A 24,819-nucleotide genomic window follows, 5' to 3' on the forward strand; every position below is an offset into this window, starting at 1 on the left:
AACAGTATCTAGCTAATATTATACTTTGTGAACAGTAGGTATCATCAAGTTGTGCTTTCATCTTTTCACTTCTGTAGTACAATGTCCACCACTCACTGCTCCTGATAATGGAATGATTTCTTGTACCGGGAATGATACTGGAGACACTTGTACCATCTCATGTGATGATGGTTATGAATTGGGTGGTAGTGAAACTAGGACCTGTCAGGGTGATGGTACTTGGAGTGGAACTGATGCTGTGTGTGCACAAGGTACAGTGTGAAGCATGGAGGGAGGCATATTATTTTACCAGTTTTGATGGTCATTTAAGCTTCACAAAAAAAAATTCTGAACACACTACAACTAACTGTGGGACATGTTTTAGTGGCCAGCTTTATACAAAAGGCTATATGTGACCCGGTCTGCGAAAAGGGCTCTTATAGCCTTTCAAATTGCATATATATGTGACCCGGTCTGCGAAAAGGGCTCTTATAGCCTTTCCAATTGCATATATATGGTAACCCATAACCTGACTGGTGAATATGTTACAACCCTACAATTTGGTCACTCAACAACCCTAACCTGGCAGTAGCTGTAGGTGTAATTACATGGTGATAGCTTTAGTAGATTAGGAGTTATGATTAGCCAAACATGGATAATTGGAAAGGCTATAAGAGCCCTTTTCGCAGACCGGGTCACATATGGTAACCCATAACTTGACTGGTGAATATGGTACAAGCCTACAATTTGGTCACTCAACAACCCTAACCTGGCAGTAGCTGTGAGTGTAATTACATGGTGATAGCTTTAGTAGATTAGGAGTTATGATTAGCCAAACATGGATAATTGGAAAGGCTATAAGAGCCCTTTTCGCAGACCGGGTCACATATATACTTTGATCAGAAAAAACTGAATTCCCTTTTTAAGTCATCCAATCTGTACAGGGCATACGGAGAAATGAGTGTGACATTTGCATTTCCTTGTAAGGAAGAATGATTGTGAAATTGCTGGCTAAAAACGTAGTTTCTCCAAATAAAGTATCTGCAGCTGATCCACCACTAGTAGCTCCTGTAAACTTTTAAAAATTGAACAATGTTCTGATCCTATGATAGTTGGGTTGGCTAATGACCATATTTGCACCATGTACCCTGTATACACTGGTCCAACTGTCTGCATCTGCATAATTAATTATGGCCAAGAAATTTTGGCTTGAAGATGACCATTTTAGGAGCGTAATTTTTATGTTGGTGAACTAATAATATCCTTAAAATGTGTTCCATTAAGTAGCTCACAAATTAGCAGTGTAATTATGTGAATTAACTGTTCAGTATAATAGAAATTGTATCACAGATTTTATTACATGTATTTCTACTACAAGGCACTGCATGCCCACCACTCAGTGATCCTGATGGTGGAATGATTGACTGCTCACTTGGAGTTGATGGAGTACCTAATCCTGGTGACACATGTACCTACACTTGTGATGATGGTTACATGTTGGATGGAGACATGACTGTAACATGTGGTGATGATGGTAGTTGGAGTGACGACACTACTTGTAAACTAATACGTACGTACTATAGTCTTCATTGTGCTCTCACTATCCTTCATATGCATATAAAAACAAACATGTCATATACATACTACGTAATATACATGTGGTGTACCGTGTTTAATTTTACCAATGCTGCCAGTATAGACTTATCTTCTTCTCGGTTTGATAAAATTTAGGCAAATTACACTTGCATATGACATTTGGTAAAAAATAATGATGATTAATTCATATTTCTGCACTGTCCATGCACTAAGAAAATTGATATAGTGCTTCTTCCTCACCAATAGAATCCCAGTATGAATTGTGTAATGTGAATCAAGCCAATCAAATTACAGCACCTCCTTTGTTTTCAATATCACTCAAACTTAAATTAAAACCCACCATGTCCCAAATCTCTAGTTTTACCTTTCATCACATGTGAAGGTTCACAAAGAGTGCAGAGGTGAGAAATGTAGGAAAGGAATAACACTGATGATATTTAAAGCTGGTTTTTACCAAAATGATTACGTACGTATACAGCTATCGTATAATACCTACTATTATGTAATGGCATAACCATATCTGATTGTCATACAAGCATCATAATCAGGGATATGATATAATACAAATCTTCATTGTATCATTGATGTGTTGTATGTTATCTGTTTCCACAGGATGTAAAGTATTAAAGGCTCCTCAATTTGGTTCAATCAATTGTTCACTGGGTGATGATGGAAAACCCACTCCTGGAGACACCTGTAGTTTCTCATGTGATGAAGGGTACAATATTGGAGACACTACCACAACTACCTGTAAAGATAATGGCAACTGGGCACCAGCTTTATCAGCTGAATGTGTGCTTGGTAAGTATAAGTATAACAAGCACAATTTATTATACAGCTTTTACTGTCAACTATAAGAAGTTATAGTCTGCATACGCAATCCTAAAAGTATTGTCAAATGTACCAATGTATGTACGTATGTGTTATTTTGCTTTGTGATATAGAAAAGTAAAGAATTAATAGAAAGTTGTACCTTTCAGGGCTTCGACCAGTATTTAATTTTTGTTTGAGGTTCTTTTCAAAATAAGTATACAAATTTTTAGTTCAGAATGGTGCAGGTGTTTAAAACACACTATGGACAAGCATACAATAGCATAATTCTACACATATTTAGGTGGTATTCCTGAATTCCAGCAACTCCCTCTAAAATTTAACTTGTGCATGAGCTTGGAACAGGAAAATAAGACTATGGGTTTGCAGCACTGATATACAGTGTAGCTACAGTGTAATAAGATTCTCGTATTTAGAACAATTAAGGGTATTTGATAAAACTCTAATATAGCAGTCAGATTATTCTAATAGAGCAGTCAAACTACTCTAACAGAACATTCATAACAGAATAGTATTTTTAAAAGGTAGTGGTTACTGAACTGAAAGTCAGTTCAATAATGTACCAGCTATTGAACCAACAGTAAAATTGGATACTAAAACAAATCAATGAAGTGTAGTGTCTGTATAGTAGCTACCAGCTGTGCTACCACTGTCGGCTCCCCAACTCCTTTACTTTTTAAATCCTATAAATGTGACTACAGAAGTAGGCTGTACCATATTAAGAAGAAAATAACCTAAAGGTGAAGAAGAAACCAAAGCTGAACAGTAAAACTTAGACAAAAAAAAACAAAAAAGTGCAGCATCCAGGGTTTGCCATCAGTGTGATGGTTCTGTGTAGTGGCTATCAGCTGTGCTGTTAGCTCCCCAACTCCCTTACTTTTCTATCTGACTATAAGTAAGAAGAACATAACCTAAAGGTGAAAAAAAAACCAAAGCTGAACCCGACTAACACTAATACTATTTGTGACCGGATCTGCGAAAAAGGGACATAATCGCACAAGCTTATATTTACAGTATAAAGCATTGAATACATTGGGTGAAATGCTTGCGTATCATTGAAAAATTCCGTAAATTTTTTTAACCCCTATATTTAGTGAAGGAAGGGAGTAACAATAAAAACCTGGATATCATCGTATTCGCCTGCCCAAGAGGCATTGGAAAATCTTTGTTTCGTTGCAGTAGACTCAAGGACACGGAAGTTATGAGCGTTTATTTACATCATGTCGAAGCGATCATATGCAATCAATTTTTCTTATTATTATTATTTATTATTTATCTGATTTGTCAAAAAAGACAGGGTGACACCAAAAGGCAGAGCCTGTACGAGGGTGTTTCCCTAGAAGATACAAAACCAAAAACGGAGGGGACAAATACAGAGAAAACACAGCTACAAAAAAAAACAAGAAAGGACACATACACTTATAAATTAATTACAACAAAACAGATTATACACAGCTTGGCGAAACTTAGATGAGCTGAGATCAAATACATCACACGATAGAGTGTTCCATAAGAAAACAGTGTTCACAAAGAAAGAATGTCTATAAGAATTGATAGAAGACTGTAGCGGAACAAGGGTGAGAGGATGCGCTCGGGTACAAGATGTATTGAAATTACAGTAATGTGATAGCTTCAAAGAATCGTACCTACCTTTTAGGATGTCATAAAGCATAGCCACGCTCAAATAATTCCTTCGAGATGACAGTGTTGGCCAGTGTAACTCTTGTAAACAAGCATTAGAAGATTTATTCCAACACTTATGTAATGGTGACCAACGACTTCCACAGGCCCAACGTGCAGCACGTTGTTGGACAGATTCCACTGTGGACTTATCAGAAACAGTGTGAGGATTCCATACAGTGCAAGCGTACTCTAGTGAAGGTCGCACTAAAGACTTATAGACCATGGATTTGGCCTCAGTTGTAGCACCCCATAAAGTGTGACGAAGAAAATTCAAGGACTTGCTGGCTTTGGCTGCAACATACTTGCAGTGGTGTGACCATGACAAATTCGATTGAAAGAAAACTCCCAAATATTTCACAGAGGATTTCCAGGATAGAAGAGAGCGGTTTATGAAATAATCATAAGATATTTTCTTACATTTATTTGAAATAAGAAAAGCGTCACACTTGGATGCATTCAATCGAAGTTGCCACTTATCTGCCCAATCACAAATGCAATCAAGGTCCTGTTGTAACAATTTACAGTCAGATTCACACTTAATTTCCTTGTACAAGGTGACATCATCTGCTTAGAGTTTCAATTTGGAGTGCTTGACAACACTGTGCAAATCGTCAATATATAGTAAAAACAACAAGGGGCCTAAAACAGACCCTTGAGGAACTCCTGATTTAACACTTAACCAATCCTAATAAGCACCATTCACAACAACACGTTGCCATCTGTGTGTTAAAAAGGAGCGTATCCATTGCAGTAGCTTACCATCAATACCCAATAACTGTAGTTTAAGAAGAAGATGCTCATGGGCCACGGAGTCAAAGGCCTTAGCAAGACACAATGTACACTACTACGTAGTTCCAAACATAGACTCCAATCATGTACAGCAGACAAGAGTAATGATACTGTTGAACGATGGGAACGAAAACCAAACTGTGCATCACTTAAGCGATTTGATTTTTCCAGAACTTCTGTTAGTTTCCTACACGAATTTTGCCTTTGTATGCAGTGAAAAAGGGTGAGTAAAGAAAAAACTTACCCAGTAATTCATTCCCCTGTTCATGGCAAACACGATGGTGAACAGTTTAGCTCCGTACCTCAATCCATTGGTAAGTTACAACCGTTTTTGTAAGCACCTGTAATTTATTTTCCCTATGCTTGCTGTACAAATCGATTTTTCTGTTGTTGTGACTTTGTAGGGCTGTGACTCCCAGAGTTATTGGCATATGAAGCTGAAAATTTGCCAGTGGGTACACTTGTATACATAGATTATAAATATTTAATAAACAAGAATTCGAAACAATGCGATTATGTCCTGTTTTAGCAGATCCGGTCACATTTGTCATGTAAATTGAATACTTGGGGCAACTACTTGACATGTGCCCTAAAGTCAAATACTCGAGGCATACAAACCCTAGCATACAACTAATATGCGTGATACTTAAGTAGATTAATGACTATCAGTTTAGCTGTATTATCCATGAAAAAAATCTTTCAGTTCAGTAACCACTTCCTTTAAAAAATTGGTATCAAAGATTGATGATTAACTTGATAGTTAAAAATAGCTTAGCAGCTAAATCTTAAGTTGTTAATTTAAAATGTGTAGGTACATGCATAATTGGAAAGGCTATTAGACCACTTTTGCAGATCCAATCACAATTTGCTGATCAGAACATTTAATTGAACTGAGGTATAACCAAGGCGGTCCAGATGCAGTGGTCTAAGGGTGCAGCCCCTAGTTGCTGACAAATTTTGAACATCAAAATGCTTGGACTTGGCAACCCATAACTTACTTGTGAATATTAAAACTTGGTCACATAATATATCCTTTATTCCAGTATGTTTGGTGTAATTTCAATATGAAGTTACGGTCAGTCAGACTTTGAAATTTGAAAGTACTCTGTGACTCATTTTATAGATCTTTCAAAGTTTTACTGTAGTACCACATATTGTATGTGATATTAAAAACTGTTTGAATTTCAGATGGTTGTGAAGTAAATTCAGTTGTTGATGGATCTATCACTTCGATGGATAAGAACATAACAGTCACATTCACTTCTGATAGTACAGACCCAGAAGTATTTTTTGACTGCAGAATACACAAAAAGGACTTCAAGATTTGTAAGTGTGATTAATATTATGACATTCCATACACAGTGTATTGCCTTCTGTAGGCACCAGCCCTCTCACCTATACAGAAGATGATGGTGTGAGAGATGGAGAAAATATTGTTAGGTTGCGAGCTCAGTGTCCTGGTCAAATCAATGATCGTCCAACACAAAACTTAGCCGTTGGTATGTTCATGGAGTTGGTGTGATATATTACTGTAGGTACATCAATAATTTTGAGCATAACAAGTGCCAGAAACATCAAGTATAATGCTAGTTACATAATACATAGACTAATTGTCAGATATTAGTTATAATGAATGACGGATTGGTTGACACATAACACAGTGCACTTCAAGCTAATTGTGGAAACATGTTGTGTTATTATTGTTGTTCGTTAACACCATAATGGTTACAAAATATTCACAAGGGAGACCAATGTGCTCTATAGTGACTAGAACTTAAAAAAATCTGATGGCTATTTGTGATGCAGCCTATTAACAACTTGAAATTAAATATAAACTATCCTCATACATGGTCACATGTGTATTCTATAAATCAGAGTTTTGCCAAGCACTTTTGTTCCATATAATGTTTTAATATATGTTTGCTCTTTATGCAGTAATATGCTGTCCACTCATTCTTGGAAATGGGACAGTTAATTGTGAGCTTGGTGAAAATGGAGGTCCTAATGCTGGAGACAATTGCACCTTGACTTGTAATCCTGGCTTCATTATGGATGGTAGTGACTCTAGAATGTGTGACGATCTTGGGACATGGACCGGTGATGATACGACATGCACTGCACGTATGTATATGTGTGTGTAGTGTGTATTTCTACAAGTAGAGGAATTTTAAGTTCGATTAGGAATCATAGCCATAAAAAGTAGGGAAGCAAGGGACGCTGATGTAATAGTGGATAGTTAATCCTTACTTCAGTCATGGGTGTAGACTGAACCAGGGATTAAATGTTCACTAGTAGGCAACCTCCCTCCCTTCACTACTTTCTATGGCTACATGTATGATCCCTAATTGAACTTAAAGTTCTACATTTTTCCTTCCGCCTGTTTGTTTGTTTGTTTACTTTTTTAGCATAATTATTATCATATACCACATCAAAAAACTTAATGTTTTCGTCTAAACATGTGCCCAAAACCATCATTTACTGAAAAAGTGAAGTAGCTATTGTTTAACTATGTTCAGCCCATTACACAAGCTTACAAACAAAGAGAAGCACCTTTGGAATTAGTTCAGCCATTATGGAAAATATGGACAATTTCTGTTACAATCATAGGAAACTCATCTCTGTGCTAGCTACCACAAATCAACACCTTGCACTGTCAGCGAGACGAAATGTGACACAAAGGAGGATAAAAGTAATGTACACTGTACTAGTGTGCCAAAAGGCACCTTTAAGGCTGAAACGATGTCTAACAGTAAAAAAAAATCAAGCCAGTTGCCTTATTGAGGTAATTACCCTTGTCTGGAGGCATCAGGTAGGCAGTCAAAGTCAGAAAGTCTATTAAATAAATAATTTTTTAAATTCTGTAGGAACTTATCAGAAGCCTTTTTTTACTGCTTTAAAGACACTTTTGGGCTTGGTTATACCTAACTAAAACTGCCAAGGTCTTATGAAGGTACGGTAGTGCCTGGTTAATATTTTTTATATGGAAAACGCAGACCTCTGTCCTAATATACAGTACGGTTGATAGAGGCCTTTATAATGTTTTATGTACAGTATAACATTCCAACTGCTGCACAATGTTGTAATGGATCAGAACTTTGTGGCACAATTCCAAACAGCTCAATTAATGCGCAAAATAATTATATGTGTGGTCTAAAGTGTGAGGATTGTATATTTGTTTTTACTGTATGTGCAGTGGCATTATATGAATTATAGAAAAGTGTATAGGTCCCTGGAGGGATAGCATTTAATAAAACCACCTGGATGGTGAGAATAATGATTAAGTAGAGGTTGAATGCAGAGAAGATCACAGATCCCAGGTGTTGTGGCTCCTCTGGTGCATGTCTAGACTGCATATTGTGGGGGATCAAGTCACCACTGGGTCAGGGATATTTCTGCATTCTTCAACGTTTCAGTAACATGTTTCAGACTCCCTGTATTCACAGGGTTTAGCCTTCTCACAAGTCCCTAGTGTGATAGCATTTAATAATAAAACATATATGAACCTGGTGTACTACATACTGTTATTTATATATGTCACTTACTTTATAGCTGACTGTGAGATCACAATGCTTGATGCCAATATATCATCACATGATTTAACCATAACTGTTAATTTTGTCGCTGATGATCCACGTGCTCTATACAGCTGCAAACTGAATAACAGAGATTTCGTGGACTGTAAGTAAAAACATTTGTGACTGGATTTTTGAAAATTAGTCTCAATGTGACCTAAAATGTTTATAGCCCTCAGTAAAATGAGTAAAGTATAGTATATCTTGAGTTACAATTAATTTTGTGACATAAAAATTAAAGAGATCTCTTAATGGTAACACAGTAAGTAGTAGTATAGCTCTAATTATTTCACACAAAACATTAGGGATAATTTTCCAGAATCCAGTCATGTTTACAACAATACACAGCAATCAATATTTGAAAAGACTAAAGTTACTAGTCTAAGATCAGCAATTTAAGTAATACAATTTTAAACAAATGATTATCAGCAAGTGTCAATAGCTTATGTCAATATAGTTTCTACAAGACACTTTTGAGCAGCCTAATACCACATGATCAATTGTTGTCAGAGAACTGTCAAATAGTGTTGATGTGTATGTTACAAATATGGACACATAAAGGTTTTACACAATTCCTTTGCTGAAGTTATTTTAGTGCATTCATTTCATTTTAAAAATTGTCTTCACAAAGCTTTCAGTGGCACTGTTGCACAAATGTTTTTGTAGAGGTGATGATGTATATAGTGGAATTGGTATTATTATAGTTGCCATCCCACCAAGGGGCAGCTATACAGATTGTAAATATGGCAGATCTCCCACAGTGCTTGCCTTGTTACCAGATATCTCCCCTCAAAGTTATTCAAACAGAATAATATTATCTGGTTTGTGATTATTGATACTGATGATTATAGCTGCAGAAAAGTATTTCAGTATAGTAATGATACCTACTAGTATTTAAAGCTCCCATTTTTTACTAATTTGTATATAATTATATGATTGTGCTATTTATTATAGGTACCAGTCCTTTCACCTATGCTTCACAACAAGTAAGACCAGGAGACAATCAAGTGAGAGTTAGAGCTAAATGTCCAGGCCAGTCTGGTAGCTCTGAAGTTGAAGTGTTACATATACGTAAGTGTACAACATAACTAAATTAACAGCTTTAAATTATAATATATCAAGACACACGATAGTGTGTCGTGCGGCCCAAGAAGCCGGCGCGCCACACAGTGAGTATATTAACAGGAAGAAAGAAAACGCACTTTTCACACCTATGTAGCTCTGTAATCCCTTATCCGATTGGAACCAAATTTGCTAGAGACGGTGCCGCCCAGTTAGGGGAGTCTACATACCAAATTTGAAGAAAATCGCTCCAGCCATTTCCGAGATACGAGCGAACAAAATTTCGTTTTAATTTCTTCGTTTTTTTTCTTCATCTTCATTTCGCACACTTCGCAAAATTCGCCATAAAACACGAATTCGTGCTTGGATTGGGCTGAAATTTGGCACACTTAAAGGGCTCATTAAGGCGGATCTCCGTACCAACTTTGGTAGGAATCCGATGAACATTCACAGAGTTATTACCGATTATTTTCGTAAAATAAGGTCGAAGGTCTGTCACGCCTACAGGGTAAACCCCTTGGAGGAATCAGTTGAAAATTGATATGTAGATGGAGCAACCATCGTAGGAGTGCCTTTTTGAGGTTTAAAAGGAATCGGGATAAAGACCATGGAGATATGACACAAAACCCAACCTGTGTCAAAATTACGCGATCGATTTTTATGAATAAAAAAACTATTAGTTTTCGTGTCTACCAGGCAAACCGCTTAGAGCAACGAGCTGAAAATCAGTATGTAGCTGGAACAATCATCATAGAAAGTTCTTGCAGTAGTACAGAAGAATCGGATTACAAATCACTGAGTTATGATTCGAAAGGCAACTACGTGCAGCAAATGCGAGATCGAGATACTCTAATAGAACAGTCACCCTAATAAAGCATTCAGCTGCATGTACAATTTACACAGTTATATTACATTGCAAGTTATTCTGTAGGAAATTCAGCTACAAACAAGTCACCCTGTAGTCAGATCAGCTAGAAGAAGGTACCTAATAGAGAGTTCAGCTACAAAGAAGCCATCCTGTAGAGAGTTCAGCTTAAATAAATCACCCTGTAGAGAATTCAGCTACAAACAAATTGCCCTGTAGAGAGATCAGCTAGAAGAAGTTACTTTGTAGAGAGTTCAGTTACAAAGAAACAATCATGCAAAGAGTTTAGCTGCAAACAAATCACCCAGTAGAAAGTTCCGCTATGAACAGATCACACAATAGAGAGTTCAGTTAGAAACAAGTCATCCTGTAGAGAGATCAGCTAGAAGAAGTCACATTGTAGAGAGTTCAGTTACAAAGAAACAATCATGCAAAGAGTTTAGCAGCAAACAAATCACCCAGTAGAAAGTTCCGCTATGAACAGATCACACTGTAGAGAGTTCAGTTAGAAACAAGTGATCCTGTAATTAGATCAGCTAGAAGAAGTCACTTTGTAGAGAGTTCAGCTACAAAGAAACCACCATGTAAGAGAGTTCAGATGCAAACAAATCACCTGTAGAGAGTTCAGCTAGGAACAAGTCACCCTGTACAGAGATCAGCTAGAAACAAGTCAGCCTGTAGAGAGTTCAGCTAGAAGAAGTTACATTGTGGAGAGTTCAGCTACAAAGAAACTACCATGTAGAGAGTTCAGCTGCAAACAAATCGCCCTGTAGAAAGATCAGCTAGAAGAAGTTACCTTGTAGAGAGTTCAGCTACAAACAAATCACCCTGTAGAGAGTTCAGCTAGAAACAAGTCACCCTGTAGAGAGATCAGCTAGAAGAAGTTACATTGTAGAGAGTTCAGCTACAAACAAATCACCCTGTAGAAAGATCGGCTATAAAAAGTTACCTTGTAGAGAGTTCAGCTACAAACAAATCACCCTGTAGAGAGTTCAGCTAGAAACAAGTCACCCTGTAGAGAGATCAGCTAGAAGAAGTTACATTGTAGAGAGTTCAGCTACAAACAAATCACCCTGTAGAGAGTTCAGCTAGAAACAAGTCACCCTGTAGAGAGTTCAGCTAGAAGAAGTTACATTGTAGAGAGTTCAGCTACAAAGAAACTACCATGTAGAGAGTTCAGCTGCAAATAAATTGCCCTGTAGAGACAAACAAATCACCCTGTAGAAAGATCAGCTAGAAGAAGTTACCTTGTAGAGAGTTCAGTTACAAACAAATCACCCTGTAGAGAGTTCAGCTAGAAACAAATAACCCTGTAGAAAGATCAGCTAGAAGAAGTTACCTTGTAGAGAGTTCAGTTACAAACAAATCACCCAGTAGAGAGTTCAGCTAGAAACAAGTCACCCTGTAGAGAGATCAGCTAGAAACAAGTCACCCTGTAGAGTGTTCAGCTAGAAGAAGTTACCTTGTAGAGAGTTCAGCTACAAACAAGTCACCCTGTAGAGAGTTCAGCTAGAAGAAGTTACATAGTAGAGAATTCAGCTACAAAGAAACTACCATGTAAGAGTTCAGCAGCAAACAAATTGCCCTGTAGAGAATTCAGCTACAGACAAATCACCTTGTAGAAAGATCAGTTAGAAGAAGTTACCTTGTAGAGAGTTCAGCTACAAACAAATCACCCTGTAGAGAGTTCAGCTAGAAACAAGTCACCCTGCAGAGAGCTCAGCTAGAAGAAGTTACATTGTAGAGAGTTCAGCTACAAAGAAACTACCATGTAGAGAGTTCAGCTGCAAACAAATTGCCCTGTAGAGACAAACAAATCATCCTGTAGAAAGATCAGCTAGAAGAAGTTACCTTGTAGAGAGTTCAGCTACAAACAAATTACCCTGTAGAGAGTTCAGCTAGAAACAAGTTACCCTGTAGAGAGTTCAGCTAGAAGAAGTTACATTGTAGAGAGTTCAGCTACAAAGAAACTACCATGTAGAGAGTTCAGCTGCAAACAAATTGCCCTGTAGAGACAAACAAATCATCCTGTAGAAACATCAGCGAGAAGAAGTTACCTTGTAGAGAGTTCAGCTACAAACAAATCACCCTGTAGAGAGTTCAGCTAGAAACAAGTCACCCTGTAGAGAGATCAGCTAGAAGAAGTTACATTGTAGAGAGTTCAGCTACAAACAAATTACCCTGTAGAAAGATCAGCTAGAAGAAATTACCTTGTAGAGAGTTCAGCTACAAACAAATCACCCTGTAGAGAGTTCAGCTAGAAACAAGTCACCCTGTAGAGAGATCAGCTACAATAAGTTACATTGTAGAGAGTTCAGCTACAAAGAAACTACCATGTAGAGAGTTCAGCTGTAAACAAATTTCCCTGTAGAGACAAACAAATCACCCTGTAGAAAGATCAGCTAGAAGAAGTTACATTGTAGAGAGTTCAGCTACAAACAAATCACCCTGTAGAGAGTTCAGCTAGAAACAAGTCACCCTGTAGAGAGATCAGCTAGAAACAAGTCACCCTGTAGAGAGTTCAGCTAGAAGAAGTTACATTGTAGAGAGTTCAGCTACAAAGAAACTACCATGTAGAGAGTTCAGCAGCAAACAAATCGCCCTGTAGAGAATTCAGCTACAAACAAATCACCCTGTAGAAAGATCAGCTAGAAGAAGTTACCTTGTAGAGAGTTCAGTTACAAACAAATCACCCTGTAGAGAGTTCAGCTAGAAACAAGTCACCCTGTAGAGAGATCAGCTAGAAACAAGTCACCCTGTAGAGAGTTCAGCTAGAAGAAGTTACCTTGTAGAGAGTTCAGCTACAAAGAAGCCATCCTGTAGAGAGTTCAGCTTAAATAAATCACCCTGTAGAGAATTCAGCTACAAACAAATTGCCCTGTAGAGAGATCAGCTAGAAGAAGTTACTTTGTAGAGAGTTCAGTTACAAAGAAACAATCATGCAAAGAGTTTAGCTGCAAACAAATCACCCAGTAGAAAGTTCCGCTATGAACAGATCACACAATAGAGAGTTCAGTTAGAAACAAGTCATCCTGTAGAGAGATCAGCTAGAAGAAGTCACATTGTAGAGAGTTCAGTTACAAAGAAACAATCATGCAAAGAGTTTAGCAGCAAACAAATCACCCAGTAGAAAGTTCCGCTATGAACAGATCACACTGTAGAGAGTTCAGTTAGAAACAAGTGATCCTGTAATTAGATCAGCTAGAAGAAGTCACTTTGTAGAGAGTTCAGCTACAAAGAAACCACCATGTAAGAGAGTTCAGATGCAAACAAATCACCTGTAGAGAGTTCAGCTAGGAACAAGTCACCCTGTACAGAGATCAGCTAGAAACAAGTCAGCCTGTAGAGAGTTCAGCTAGAAGAAGTTACATTGTGGAGAGTTCAGCTACAAAGAAACTACCATGTAGAGAGTTCAGCTGCAAACAAATCGCCCTGTAGAAAGATCAGCTAGAAGAAGTTACCTTGTAGAGAGTTCAGCTACAAACAAATCACCCTGTAGAGAGTTCAGCTAGAAACAAGTCACCCTGTAGAGAGATCAGCTAGAAGAAGTTACATTGTAGAGAGTTCAGCTACAAACAAATCACCCTGTAGAAAGATCGGCTATAAAAAGTTACCTTGTAGAGAGTTCAGCTACAAACAAATCACCCTGTAGAGAGTTCAGCTAGAAACAAGTCACCCTGTAGAGAGATCAGCTAGAAGAAGTTACATTGTAGAGAGTTCAGCTACAAACAAATCACCCTGTAGAGAGTTCAGCTAGAAACAAGTCACCCTGTAGAGAGTTCAGCTAGAAGAAGTTACATTGTAGAGAGTTCAGCTACAAAGAAACTACCATGTAGAGAGTTCAGCTGCAAATAAATTGCCCTGTAGAGACAAACAAATCACCCTGTAGAAAGATCAGCTAGAAGAAGTTACCTTGTAGAGAGTTCAGTTACAAACAAATCACCCTGTAGAGAGTTCAGCTAGAAACAAATAACCCTGTAGAAAGATCAGCTAGAAGAAGTTACCTTGTAGAGAGTTCAGTTACAAACAAATCACCCAGTAGAGAGTTCAGCTAGAAACAAGTCACCCTGTAGAGAGATCAGCTAGAAACAAGTCACCCTGTAGAGTGTTCAGCTAGAAGAAGTTACCTTGTAGAGAGTTCAGCTACAAACAAGTCACCCTGTAGAGAGTTCAGCTAGAAGAAGTTACATAGTAGAGAATTCAGCTACAAAGAAACTACCATGTAAGAGTTCAGCAGCAAACAAATTGCCCTGTAGAGAATTCAGCTACAGACAAATCACCTTGTAGAAAGATCAGTTAGAAGAAGTTACCTTGTAGAGAGTTCAGCTACAAACAAATCACCCTGTAGAGAGTTCAGCTAGAAACAAGTCACCCTGCAGAGAGCTCAGCTAGAAGAAGTTACATTGTAGAGAGTTCAGCTACAAAGAAACTACCATGTAGAGAGTTCAGCTGCAAACAAATTGCCCTGTAGAGACAAACAAATCATCCTGTAGAAAGATCAGCTAGAAGAAGTTACCTTGTAGAGAGTTCAGCTACAAACAAATTACCCTGTAGAGAGTTCAGCTAGAAACAAGTCACCCTGTAGAGAGTTCAGCTAGAAGAAGTTACATTGTAGAGAGTTCAGCTACAAAGAAACTACCATGTAGAGAGTTCAGCTGCAAACAAATTGCCCTGTAGAGACAAACAAATCATCCTGTAGAAACATCAGCGAGAAGAAGTTACCTTGTAGAGAGTTCAGCTACAAACAAATCACCCTGTAGAGAGTTCAGCTAGAAACAAGTCACCCTGTAGAGAGATCAGCTAGAAGAAGTTACATTGTAGAGAGTTCAGCTACAAACAAATTACCCTGTAGAAAGATCAGCTAGAAGAAATTACCTTGTAGAGAGTTCAGCTACAAACAAATCACCCTGTAGAGAGTTCAGCTAGAAACAAGTCACCCTGTAGAGAGATCAGCTACAATAAGTTACATTGTAGAGAGTTCAGCTACAAAGAAACTACCATGTAGAGAGTTCAGCTGTAAACAAATTTCCCTGTAGAGACAAACAAATCACCCTGTAGAAAGATCAGCTAGAAGAAGTTACATTGTAGAGAGTTCAGCTACAAACAAATCACCCTGTAGAGAGTTCAGCTAGAAACAAGTCACCCTGTAGAGAGATCAGCTAGAAACAAGTCACCCTGTAGAGAGTTCAGCTAGAAGAAGTTACATTGTAGAGAGTTCAGCTACAAAGAAACTACCATGTAGAGAGTTCAGCAGCAAACAAATCGCCCTGTAGAGAATTCAGCTACAAACAAATCACCCTGTAGAAAGATCAGCTAGAAGAAGTTACCTTGTAGAGAGTTCAGTTACAAACAAATCACCCTGTAGAGAGTTCAGCTAGAAACAAGTCACCCTGTAGAGAGATCAGCTAGAAACAAGTCACCCTGTAGAGAGTTCAGCTAGAAGAAGTTACCTTGTAGAGAGTTCAGCTACAAACAAATCACCCTGTAGAAAGATCAGCTAGAAGAAGTTACCTTGTAGAGAGTTCAGCTACAAACAAGTCACCCTGTAGAAAGATCAGCTAGAAGAAGTTACCTTGTAGAGAGTTCAGCTACAAACAAATCACCCTGTAGAGAGTTCAGCTACAAACAAGTCACCCTGTAGAGAGTTCAGCTAGAAGAAGTTACATTGTAGAGAATTCAGCTACATAGAAACTATCATGTAGAGAGTTCAGCAGCAAACAAATTGCCCTGTAGAGAATTCAGCTACAGACAAATCACCTTGTAGAAAGATCAGCTAGAAGAAGTTACCTTGTAGAGAGTTCAGCTACAAACAAATCACCCTGTAGAGAGTTCAGCTAGAAACAAGTCACCCTGTAGAGAGTTCAGCTAGAAGAAGTTACATTGTAGAGAGTTCAGCTACAAAGAAACTACCATGTAGAAAGTTCAGCTGCAAACAAATTTCCCTATAGAGACAAACAAATCATACTGTAGAAAGATCAGCTAGAAGAAGTTACCTTGTAGAGAGTTCAGCTACAAACAAATCACCCTGTAGAGAGTTCAGCTAGAAACAAGTCACCCTGTAGAGAGTTCAGCTAGAAGAAGTTACATTGTAGAGAGTTCAGCTACAAAGAAACTACCATGTAGAGAGTTCAGCTGCAAATAAATTGCCCTGTAGAGACAAACAAATCACCCTGTAGAAAGATCAGCTAGAAGAAGTTACCTTGTAGAGAATTTAGTTACAAACAAATCACCCTGTAGAGAGTTCAGCTGGAAACAAGTTACACTGTAGAGAGATGAGCTAGAAACAAGTCACCCTGTAGAGAGTTCAGCTAGAAGAAGTCACATTGTAGAGAGTTCAGCTACAAAGAAACTACCATGTAGAGAGTTCAGCTGCAAACAAATTGCCCTCTAGAGAATTCAGCTACAAACAAATCACCCTGTAGAAAGATCAGCTAGAAGAAGTTACCTTGTAGAGAGTTCAACTAGAAACAAATCACCCTGTAGAGAGTTCAGCTAGAAACAAGCCACCCGTAGAGAGTTCAGCTAGAAGAAGTTACATTGTAGAGAGTTTAGCAGTTTAGCTGCAAACAAATCGCCCTGTAGAGAATTCAGCTACAAACAAATCACCCTGTAGAAAGATCAGCTAGAAGAAATTACCTTGTAGAGAGTTCAGCTACAAACAAATCACCCTGTAGAGAGTTCAGCTACAAACAAGTCATCCGGTAGAGAGATCAGCTAGAAGGATCACCTTGCAGAGAGGTCAGCTACAAAGAAATCACCCTGCTTCATCTTTTCTTCTTCCTGTAGTACAGAAAAAATGACAGGTTAAAAGCCCTAAAGCCGGCCATAGGCCGGCTTTGGGGTATACAAATACAAAAAGAAGTGAAATCTAATCCAAAACAGCCAAGCTGTAAAAAAAGAGTGTGGCCCGGAGAAAGGCTATGGTGAAAAAAGATGTGAAATCCAAGGTGGCGGCCAAGAAATGGCTGTGATGGTAGGTTAATGGTAAAAATTTTAATAACAACAATTCAGGTGAATTTGGTGCCGTTTGGTCTTGGCACAAAATTCACTTGAATTGTCGTTATTAAAATTTTTACCATTAACCTACCATCACAGCCATTTCTTGGCCGCCACCTTGGATTTCACATCTTTTTTCACCATAGCCTTTCTCCGGGCCGCACTCTTTTTTTACAGCTTGGCTGTTTTGGATTAGATATATATTACAGTACTATTATTATTGTTATTATTGTTGTTGTTATTGTTGTTGTTGTTGCTGTTATTTACTAAGCAGTCATCCCTGCTGGTGTGCTCAGAAGACTTAATACTTACAGCAAAAAAATTATTTTCTAAAAATTATGAGTGGACACATATATTCACATCATGTTGCTTATGCATGCACTTTTGGCTTCTCAAACCACATGAGTCTCAAATTAAATTACTGAACATCAAAATACCATTCATCATGTCCTACAGTGATGATATAGGGGGTTTGCATACTATAAGGGGTTTGCATACTGTTGTAGTGACACTATTTAGCTATGAGGCAAAGAATTACTGTACAGATAGATTTCAGAAATGGCTGGCATGTGAGAAGTGGACATCAATAATAGATACTATGTATACATGTAACACCATATCATCTTGTGTCTTGACTCCAGAATATGTATGGGTATTTTGTTGAGCTCCATCAAGTACTAACTGCTGTTACTGCCTATGTTTATGAGGTCATGAATTCTACATTATCAGCTAGGAATTATGTGAGGATCTTTGCACTGAAACCCTGGATTCCTGATAATAACACATTTTGTTGTAATGATATTTCCTGAAATTACTGAACATCAAAATACCATTCATCATGTCTTATAGCTACGTATGTAACATGCATGTACAATAGATGTTGAATTTTTATAACAGTACATGAGCCATAATTATTCATAATAAATTATCTTCCAGCAACTATGTACGTAGTTAAAAGATGTGAGCATTTTTAGTTGACCAGCAAATTGTGGGCATGTGACCTATTATATATGTAACTGCAACAATTGCATGCAAATAATATAGTAGATTTTACCTACTGAATAGATTGTCCAGTGATTCACGATAAAATGTAGCCCTATGCAGCTACAGCCCCAGAGTTGCTTGATAACTAGTACTTTATGTCAAGTGCAGATCATACATCCATAGGTTTATAAAATGTAGTTTTGGTGAATCTTCCTCAAGTTTTCTCTGCATCAAATTCCAGAGTAGCCAGTTTTGTGGCAATATTCCTAGATTTTGGTGAGTAATCAGCTATAGAAGAGCAAATAGCACTTCAGCTTAATAGACTCAAAATCATAAAAATGTTATATTATTATAACTCGTTTAGTTGAGTGTGTTTATAAGAAGCTATGTACTTTATAGAAATATGTGAGGCCCTCACTCTTGATAATGGGATGATTGACTGTCAATATGGAGACAATGGAGGTCCTAATGCTGGGGACATGTGTAGTTTTACATGTGATGCTGGATTTGACCTAAGTGGAAGTGCTTCTAGGACATGTTTTGAAAATGGAACATGGAGTGGGGAAATTTCCATGTGTACCGGCAGTAAGTTATTCTGTGTTACATTATTATTATGTGGTATGAGAAAATCTGTAGTAGTATTTTTGTACTTCGTATGTAACTTCTTAGTATAACTCTTCTTGCCAAAACAATTACAGGGGCAGATCCAGGGTTTGGAAATGGGGGGAGCACCAGAGTAGTAGGTATATAAATCATGGAACAGGGGGTCTGGGGAGCATAGCCCCCCCCCCCCCCACCAGAAGCTAATGCTATGTCATACGTGACTGAAAATTAAATGTATACAGTATTTAATGCACACAAATAATTTATCTTAATCATACTGCTTTCTAAGTGGACTAAGTGTTGTGGATAAGTGACAGGCATGACTATCCTACATAATAGTTATACGGGCACAATGTGGAGTCTATGAAATTTATAAACCCGAAGGCCCTGGCTATATAACTGCTTTAGACTGTATTTCACATTACACTCAGATTACTTACCTTATCCTGACTGTTTCTACTGTAGGCTTGGCAAAACGGCTGGCTTTCTTGTGATAATACCTTATCCTGGCTGTTTCTACTGTAGGCTTGGCAAAACGGCTGGCTTTCTTGCGATAATACTAACACCATGGCAACTATGCATGCTCACACGACAAAATAAGTACTCTCATTACATCAGTGCACATAAAAGATGCGTACTCATTGGACAAACCATATGTTATATTGTGACTGAAGGCGTGAAGTATATTAATAAACAAGGTGGAGTATATGAGTTTTATTACCCACCCAAAACAGCCTAAATAGAGTCTAACTATATAATCAGCCTAAAGAATGGCATACACAAAACTATGTGCATTTCATTTACACAACATTCTTAGCAGGACCATGCATAAGATAGTGGTGCAGATGCTATTTCATACTCAGCAACTATTATGAAGGATTCCGAATAGTGTTTTGTGTGGTGACTTCTAATTTGACTGACTGCTCTATTAGAGTATCTCAATCTTGCTTATTTCTTTTTTGGGGGGGGAAGAGGATCTTCCACTGAATTAATAGTGCATATTGTAAAGCAATAACTGTTATCTTGACATCAGCAAGAATATGTGAGTTATAACATCGTATATAAACATCTATATAGTATTGGACAAGTTCAAGCATAGCTGGAAATGTGGTATTAATTAGCACTAACACATTTGTTCCTGTATTAAAGTTAAGGAGTGTACACATGTTCACTTAATTGTTTGATATTACTGAACCAGGTATTCATGGGGCTTGGGTGAATGTGAACAAAATTGTAGTTAGTTGTTTTGTAGTCAATTCCATCAAATATTACTTCTAAAAGTTTACTAAAAAGAATAATAGTGATTTATAGCTAACAGATTAAATAACTTTATTATTATGCACAGTGCTTCTATACAATGAATTCAAAGCAGTCCAATAAAATTTTAGTTTTGTTTCAAAATTTATTGTGCAGGTGATCAATGATTCTCCTCATTTCTGATCATGCTACTTATATAGGCCATAGTGATCGATGGGTAATTAAAATATAATGCATGGTTTATTGCATGCACACATTCTACCATTGAGTACATATGTAACCCCTATAGGTCAATTATCAGACAACAGATGTCCACTACTTCCTGACCCAGCTGATGGAAGTATTACGTGTTCACTAACACGTAATGATGCTCCTGCTGATGGAGAATCTTGTAGTATCACATGTGATAGTGGCTTTGATCTGTCTGGTAGCTCCAGTAGGACTTGTCAGATACAAAGTGGTAGAGGCAGCTGGACTGGTACTGGAGCAACTTGTAGAGGTATGTGTTCTGGTACTGTCAGTATAATATTAGCTATTGCATAGGAAGATCAGTAGATTCTACATTTGCATTGCAAAGCTTGTCAGTTAACTATATGTTCAGCTAACATCCCCTTAGCTGATTTTTGGGCGATAATGCTGGGTAGGAATATACACTGTATTGAGATCCATAATGTATATAATTAAGAATTCTATAAGGTAGTAGCAGTAGCAATCATTACATAATAAGTACTAAACATGTTAAGGGATTAGAGCACAGTAAAGTGTTACAGTGTAATGGATGGGGAAATTTTGACTGTTCATCAAAAGAGCTTAATTTTGTACTACACCAGAATGGTAAGGCTTTATAGATTTATACAGAAATTCAAGAAAATTCTTTTGAGTTTTAATAGAAATGCTCAGAAAGCGTGTGCTCTATTAGAGTATTATATTTTAGAAGGCTGTACAGGCAGCTTTGATCCATCATATTTCACTCATGAAGTAAAATACCAACCAGTAGCCAACAGGTATGGGTATAAAGTAACAAAAGCCACTACAAAAAGCATTATCTCGAAAATTATCCAGTATATATGCGATACAAATTATTCATTGTGTTGTCTTGTAATCATATCTGTTGCTTAGAGGTTGATATCTCCTTCTCTCACTGAAATATGATCGATCAAACAATTTCTGTTTTGTTGTACAATTATAGCCAGATACATCTTCCTTCATGGACTTTATCCACAATGACGTCACAGCCACAGGATGGCCATGTTATTTGGGGGACTAAAGCACAGACACCTATGGTGTGCAATTGCATGATATAATAATAAACAATGTACTGTAGCCATTTCATGTGGTTTTGGCTCTGCCTGTTACACAGCAAACAATACATGAAATTAACCTGCATCTTATTTCAACTGTAGGAGGCATCGTATGAAAATGACAGAGAATTTTAGTTTATTTGTGCATGATAAGTAACACAATCCCATCAGCGCACTACCACGAATTTATCCCTCATGTTGTCAGTGAAAACTAATGGGATACAAGTTTAATTTGTGTATAATACATGTCCTGTATGTGGTGTGCTAAAAGGCACCTTTAGTGAGAGGAGGGCGGACACTATTTAAAATATTTTATACAAATGGTTCATTTATAGAGTGCTGGAGAGCACTAAGCTTACGACAGGAGTTACCAAGCTATAATTATTGCTGCTTTGTATGGCATGCAAAGGGCTGAGATAATTGTGCACGATATACATGACATTGTTAAATATTTCCTTAAACTAACTACGGGTCATTTTTAAAAACAACAACAACAACAAATGTACCATTTTCTAGTAATTACCACTGTTTGCTAGATTTGTAATAAGTTTATTGAGGCTCACGTGGAAATACCAAGTGGATTTATGCAATTAAAACAATAATGTTATGCAACGCTTAAAACATGTGCACCCTCATCTAGGCTTTAGTGAACTGATAATCTGAAAACATCACTTCAGCGAGAAAATCTCTACTAAATGTGTTTGTAGCAAAGCTTTGGTAGTGTTTGAGGCACTTTAGGGCCTGAATATAATATAACTTACTTTTACCTTATATCCTAAGTATACGAATGTGAAGTTGTTCACTAAGTACTTTCTGGCATCATAAAAGTAAAAGTTGATTAAATATTTTAGTAACTACTGTATATTAGAGTGATTTAATTATTTTTTGGTTTGTTGAATTGTAGGAAAGTCTTTTGTTCTATGAATAAAATACAAAATAGTGTTTATATTTGTTGTCTTACTCAAGGTTGCTCACTCACCTCAATCAGTGCTGATCATAAAGTATCAAGAGATGATGTAACTGTCACATTTTCTGCTGATCCATCTCATTCTGAAACTGTATTTCAATGTAGATTGGACAGACAAAGATACAGGAGTTGTAAGTGATAATTATTACATATGTGGCTAGATTTGCAAAAAGGGTCTTCCACACACATCCAGTTTACCAACTTTGGAAGTTCATATCTTTAGAATAAAAACAGCTATTGACTTGAAAGTTGGTCAGAAGTTAGCACCAACATAGCTGAATACATGGTGAAAGTTTCAGGTTAATATGTTACTTGAACACTAAGTTATGGTAGCTCAAGTTTACAGAATTCGATGTGTTTGGAAGACCCTTTTTTGCAATCCGGTCACATAAGTTAAGTTAGATTGCAAATGCAGTGGCGGATACAGAGAGGTTGCAATGGTTTCAGCTGAAACCCCCTCTGAAAATAGTTCCTGCGCCTAATTTATGACTCGTGTGGGTGATAAACTCACCACGAGTTATACATAGTGTATTATATTAGGACTTTCTACTGGCGAAACTTCATACTTTTGCCTTTGAAATTGCTCTGTGACCTTTTTTTTGGTCTTTGACTTACAGCTAGGCTGAAATTGAGAGGAATCTGAAACGCCCTCTGAAAATTTCTTGATCCTCCACTGAAATATTACCAGATTTGAGATAACCCAGCTTCTATACGCATACACATTCAAGCTCATTTTTACCACAATTGGATTGCCAGCATATAAAATAGAGAACTATGAATATTCTACTCTATCTACTGTTCAGAACTGGTGAGAGACATTCCAAATCTCGTTTCCTATTGTATCCAAACAAATCTTGCTATGTAGGTAGGTGGCAAATTGTATGGCTCAATATTATGATCCATGCAAAGGATGCGGCCTTCTAAACCTGAGTTGTGAAATCAAAGGGAGCAACCATGAAAGTGGTGTTAATAATGATATACGTAAGGTCATTATTAAAATTATTGGTATCGTTACAGCAGTTTCATGTTAACTACTATACAGGTATGCAATACATGCTTACATGATTTTTATGCTCAAGAAGTGGGACTAACACGATTATGCTATACTTAGAACAGTAGTTAATTTGATTTTAAAAAATAGCTACATTGCAGTGGAAGGGAAAGAAGTCAAATTGGAGCAAATTTACCTCAGAAAAACTGCTTAGTAATTACAAAATATTTAATAAATCATGAAATACGGGGAATTACATTTATGTAATAATACAAAAACCACTGTATCATACACTGTAGTTTAAAAGTTAATACTCTTACTAGAAGTTACTATTACATAACTTCTGAGCACCTAGTTTTTGAAGTAGCATGTTAGTATATGTAATAGGATGGACAGCTGTGGTATTCGGGATTAATAGTGCGAGCATTGTAAACAGGAAGGAGTAAAATAGTGCAAGGCAAAGCCGAGCACTATTTCCTTCCTGTTTATAATGCAAGAACTATTAATCCTGAATACCACAGCCATCCGTCCTATTGCAAAGTAGTCCGACAACCATAACAACTGTTGCTAGGCAACAGAAATTCAAAAATAACCACTGTAATAGACCAATCACACTTAACAACCGTTGCTATGGTTCACATTGCCTAGCAACCGTTGCTATGGTTCAAATAACGTTTACCCTAGCAATGGTTACCTAGCAACCATTGCTAAGCTGTGGGGCATCTATCACTATGGTAACACTAGTTGTTAAGTTGGACACTTACTTCTAATAGGAACACACCACACTATTTTAGCCAATCAAATTAGTATTACAGAATTTTGTCAAGGGACCTTGACAAACAAGTGTAATACTAATTCTATTGGCTAATCGCTTGACGTATTTCAATATAGTACGTCAAGCTGCTATTGAGAGTATTATATGTGACTCAGTCTGACAAAACCGGGCTTATCGCCTATTTAAAAGTATTGAGAAATGCCGGTTTTAAGTATAGTATTTAGTGTGTTGTAGCTCGCCAATGGTTGAAGCTATGCGTACCAAATTTTCACACGTTTTATACCACTTTCTTACCTTCCAAAGCATCCACTGTGCAAGTAGCCAACAACTAAGTTTCCCGCCATTTTAGATAGTTCTAAACCGAGGTTGACTGTATCAGGCAAGCTGCAAATTGGGTGGGAGGCGGGGGCCCTGGAAGGCGGGAAAGATGGTGTTCAAAAATTGAAAAGGAAGGCCAAGGGATGAATTAGGCCAAGTTTTGAGCCACTGAGGCCTCAAAACTGGCTAAAATGAAAGGAAATTCACAGCAGAGGTATTTATTCAACACCACAGAGCTGTACAGCCACAT

General features: G+C 37.5%; 1 protein-coding gene across 1 annotated transcript in view; it reads left to right on the forward strand.

Moving 5' to 3' along the window:
• Window positions 1-24,819, forward strand: part of LOC136246956 (uncharacterized) — a 46,085-nt gene that overhangs the window by 20,615 nt on the left and 651 nt on the right. The window contains exons 14-24 of the mRNA XM_066038556.1: window positions 78-251; window positions 1,358-1,549; window positions 2,188-2,376; window positions 6,067-6,204; window positions 6,258-6,377; window positions 6,814-6,999; window positions 8,428-8,556; window positions 9,405-9,521; window positions 18,757-18,942; window positions 20,507-20,716; window positions 22,485-22,616. Of these exons, the coding sequence (XP_065894628.1) occupies window positions 78-251; window positions 1,358-1,549; window positions 2,188-2,376; window positions 6,067-6,204; window positions 6,258-6,377; window positions 6,814-6,999; window positions 8,428-8,556; window positions 9,405-9,521; window positions 18,757-18,942; window positions 20,507-20,716; window positions 22,485-22,616 (1,773 nt within the window). The remainder of the gene's footprint in view (window positions 1-77; window positions 252-1,357; window positions 1,550-2,187; window positions 2,377-6,066; window positions 6,205-6,257; window positions 6,378-6,813; window positions 7,000-8,427; window positions 8,557-9,404; window positions 9,522-18,756; window positions 18,943-20,506; window positions 20,717-22,484; window positions 22,617-24,819) is intronic.

This window comes from Dysidea avara, chromosome 2 (genome assembly GCF_963678975.1).
Source record: "Dysidea avara chromosome 2, odDysAvar1.4, whole genome shotgun sequence".
Classification (NCBI taxonomy): domain Eukaryota; kingdom Metazoa; phylum Porifera; class Demospongiae; order Dictyoceratida; family Dysideidae; genus Dysidea; species Dysidea avara.